The sequence below is a fragment of the Dipteris shenzhenensis genome, chromosome 1 (assembly GCF_047967505.1).
Source record: "Dipteris shenzhenensis isolate YYH24624 ecotype China chromosome 1, Dip_SZ_1.0, whole genome shotgun sequence".
In the NCBI taxonomy this organism is placed as follows: Eukaryota; Viridiplantae; Streptophyta; class Polypodiopsida; order Gleicheniales; family Dipteridaceae; genus Dipteris; species Dipteris shenzhenensis.
Genome location: NC_141596.1, coordinates 30,476,716 through 30,480,259, shown reverse-complemented (window position 1 = coordinate 30,480,259; position 3,544 = coordinate 30,476,716). Strand labels below are relative to the sequence as shown.

Here is a 3,544-nt window from a genome sequence, read left to right as displayed (position 1 = left end):
GAGCAAAATAAAAAATAAAAAATGTGGTTTTCATGATATGAGGCCTCCTAAGAGCTATAGGCATCCTTCCATACAAGAAAATTTGCAAAGCCCCAATTTTTTAGAAACCCTAATTTTTTGCTAAACCCTAATTTTTAGATTTTAGGGCTTTCCTGATTTTTGTATTCTTTGAGCTATATTGAAGCCTCCTGCATGTAAAAATTTAGGGCTTTCCTCTCAACATTGTATAATTTCATTATTATTTTGGGCATCCATTTGGGAAATTTGCCCCCTTGGACATAATTGCTTAGAATTTAGGCTTTGCTCCGACCTTGGTGACTCACATTGCAACACTTTGAGAGTCATGTAGTAATTGCCCTTGGTAGTTGCTCCCATGGCCTTCATTGACATATATTTGGGCCATTCTTGCCATGATCTTCATCGACACATCATCAACTTGGAGGGATGTACACACTTGTGTGCAAGCAGCTACTCGGGGAGCATCTCTCATTCTGAGAGATCTACATTTTTTATTTTGTGTGTGTGTCTAAGGGTACTCTGCCCTAGGATGTCCCCCAAAATGAATGCAAATAAATTATGTGTGTTGAGTCAATAAAGGTCCTCTGCCTTGGATAGTCCTCCTAAAATCACAAGTGAAAGAATGCTAACTTCATTCAACAAGAACAAGCATAAGAATAATTTTTCTAAAATCATTCAGTCATTCACAAGGACAAGTGTAGGGATGAACATTACAAACAAAATAAAATAACAAGTAATAAAACTTCTTCTACACACTCATTCATAAAAAAAGTTTGCATTTCTATTGTGAAAGATATCCACAATACTGACTCATTTTGTAGTTATATAAAAACACGCAATGTCAAAATCATAGCATTCTAATTATTAAGAAACACACAAGTGCACATATCAACCTAGGAGATAATGGCAACATGGGCAAGGTCACAAGATATATATAGTAGGTTGTTCTTACTAGCTATTAATATCAACAAAGTTTATTTTGTACGAATAGTTATTTTATTGAATAAATAAAGTTATGATGTTTACTGATCACACCATCGGCTCAAGTTCCACTCCAATGCACTTGTTTTCAGCCAAATAGTTGCTTTTAGTTGATACATACTTTTGGAAGCGAGGGACTAGATTCAAGAGAGGATTTAGGAAGGTGGGATGCGTAGTGGTGATCAGGAAGTCCACTTTCTTTATAAGAAAAGGCAACAATAGCTTTAAAATATTTTAAAAAGAGCTTTACAAACTTTTAAAAAGCAAGCAAATGTGAACCCTTTCAACCTACGAGTTAATATACAAACAAGTGGAGTCAAAGGAGTACAATACTTCACCAGGCTCCCTACGTAAAGAATAAGTCAGTCTAAAAATGTGGCACATGGAAGAAGGGAAGAGACATAGACCTAGGAGATATTTAACAAGGTGGCAAAACCACTATGGCCTTGCTTTAATGAAAGGAAGAGTCACATGAGGAAAGGTAACCATACATTAACAAACTATTGCACGTAACAAAAACTATTGACATCTGTAATTGGTCAACTTGACTTCCATCTGGGACCCAAAATACCAACAATCTCCCAAGAGTTCCCTAGTAGGGCCAATAATCAATGAAAAGAAGTGAACGAGGAAGAGACTTTTAAGGACAATACAATAACGTGCTGAAGGTTGATGCAAAATAGGAGCGATGAGAAAGGTTGCTAGGGTTGAAGATTGATGCAAAAAATGGCGTAGGGAGCAAATGAGAAAGGTTGCTTTTTTTTTTGGTTTTTTTTTCCCCCCTACGCCAAGATACAAGGTAGGTGTTGTGGAAAGGGTGGAAAGGAAAGTGAAGGGCCAACTGAATGGCAACACGTGGCAAAAGGCTGGAAAGCATTCCAGGACCAAAGAAAACAGCGGTTTGGGAAACAACGCGGTATGGCGAGGGCGGATCCTGGTTTTGGGACGAAAAAGGATGGCGTCATCAGCGGTTTTGCGGGCAGAAAAGCCGTGCGCTGCTGGCGTCATCAGCGGTTTCGGGGCCGCAACGGCAGGCAGGTTCTACGGCGTGCAGGCTACGCTGACAAGCCTCGCTGGCCGTCGGATCTTCCAGCCGACGGCCAGCAAAGCTCCACGTTGCCAGCTCGTCTCTGTTGTATATATATTCGTATGCAGTTCCCTCTTCCTGGCACCCTCAGATCACTCACCGCCTTGCTCTCTGCCTTCGAAGTTCTTTCTTTCTTTCCTCCATTCAGTTCACCCCCCGATCGATCGATCGATCGCCCCTGCTGCTTGCTTGCTCTCTCGCTCCAGGTAACATATTAGCCTCTCCTCTGAATTTTGATTCGACCCATCGCTCTCTCGTTTCTCTCTCTGGTTTCCTCTCTTTTGGGTTCCTCGGATGTGTTGCGGGGAGCTTGAATCAACACCGAGGATGGAGAATCTGTAGCGTTAGGATGTCGCTATTTTGGAAAAAAATCTCTCCGGGGAAACTCGAGTAGTGGGCGATGTAGGAAGGAGGAGACGGGTAGCGAAAAGCAGGGCAGGAGGGCTTTGCTTTCGATCCGCAACAGCGAAAGAGAACGCTTGCCTTTTTCTGTTTCCAAGCGATGCTCGCAGAATGACACGGCAAGTCTTGATCGGGAACAGCTATGAAAGAATTTTAGCGGAGGTCCAGTTTTTCAGTGGTTTTTGGGACTTCTTGGGTAGCATATGAGCGGGGGAGCTGTCCAGAATCTTGAATCAGGACTTGAAATGACTACTGATGCGTATATGTATTGTTTGTGTTTGACGGTTATGTCATGACTTCTCGTTTGTTTGTCACTGTACAGGTGACAGTTGCAGACAAAGGCACAGTAGTTGACAGACTTTGCTTCGAGAAAATGGCTCTGCGATCTGAATCCTTCTTCTTCACAGTTTTGGCTGCTGCAATCAGCGCTTTTCTGCTGCTGTGCAGCGCGACCGTGATGGGCCAAGAGAGCCCTGCTCCGTCACCAATGTCTGGAGCAGACTGGAATACAGCAACGGCCCCAATCTTTGTGGCTGTGCTGAGTCTCCTTTCTCTCGTTGCGGGTGCAGTATTATGCTAAACATTTGTTTGAATCTGATGAGAGCCGGATTATTCATTGATTTATTGTAGCTGAGGGACTTCAATACATACATCGCTGTAAAGGGCATCATGTTTCCGAGATACTTTCTGCAGGTGTAAAACTTTTTTACATGTATAGCTAATATATATACTCTCTTGTTACTTGCATCGTTGTGTTACATTGAGTTCTCCGGGTTTATACATTTTACACAAACCCCGATGCATCTCTTTAGTTACAATATGAATGGCTATTGTTTTGTTAATTTGATAGTCACATGATACATGTGCCTGTGAATTTTGACATTGGATGTGAACAAAGTTGACTGTGTTAATAGTAGTCCCTCTCTTTAAAAAGCCGCATATTGGCTTCGAAATGGTCTGCAGATGCATCTTGTTGGTCTCATTGCTGCAGGTATTGTGAATGAATAGTATACTTGCTAGATCTACGTTTCTTTTGCTTATTGTATTATGGAATCA

The 3,544-nt window shown here is 41.8% G+C and overlaps 1 protein-coding gene across 1 annotated transcript; it reads left to right on the top strand.

The window, feature by feature from the left end:
* The first annotated feature begins 1,917 nt into the window (after positions 1–1,917).
* Positions 1,918–3,235, top strand: LOC147905683 (uncharacterized). Its single transcript, XM_087374001.1, has 2 exons — positions 1,918–2,292; positions 2,811–3,235. Exons 1-2 carry the CDS (start codon positions 1,918–1,920, stop codon positions 3,066–3,068), a joined length of 633 nt encoding a protein of 210 aa, XP_087230127.1. The 3' UTR covers positions 3,069–3,235.
* Positions 3,236–3,544: the final 309 nt, after the last annotated feature.

Excerpts from the sequence above, each read along its gene's own strand:
- LOC147905683 (XM_087374001.1), top strand. The coding sequence starts at position 1,918 with ATGGCGAGGGCGGATCCTGGTTTTGGGACGAAAAAGGATGGCGTCATC. Across the intron at positions 2,293-2,810 it reads TGCTTGCTCTCTCGCTCCAG|GTGACAGTTGCAGACAAAGG; the intron begins GTAACATATTAG and ends GTCACTGTACAG.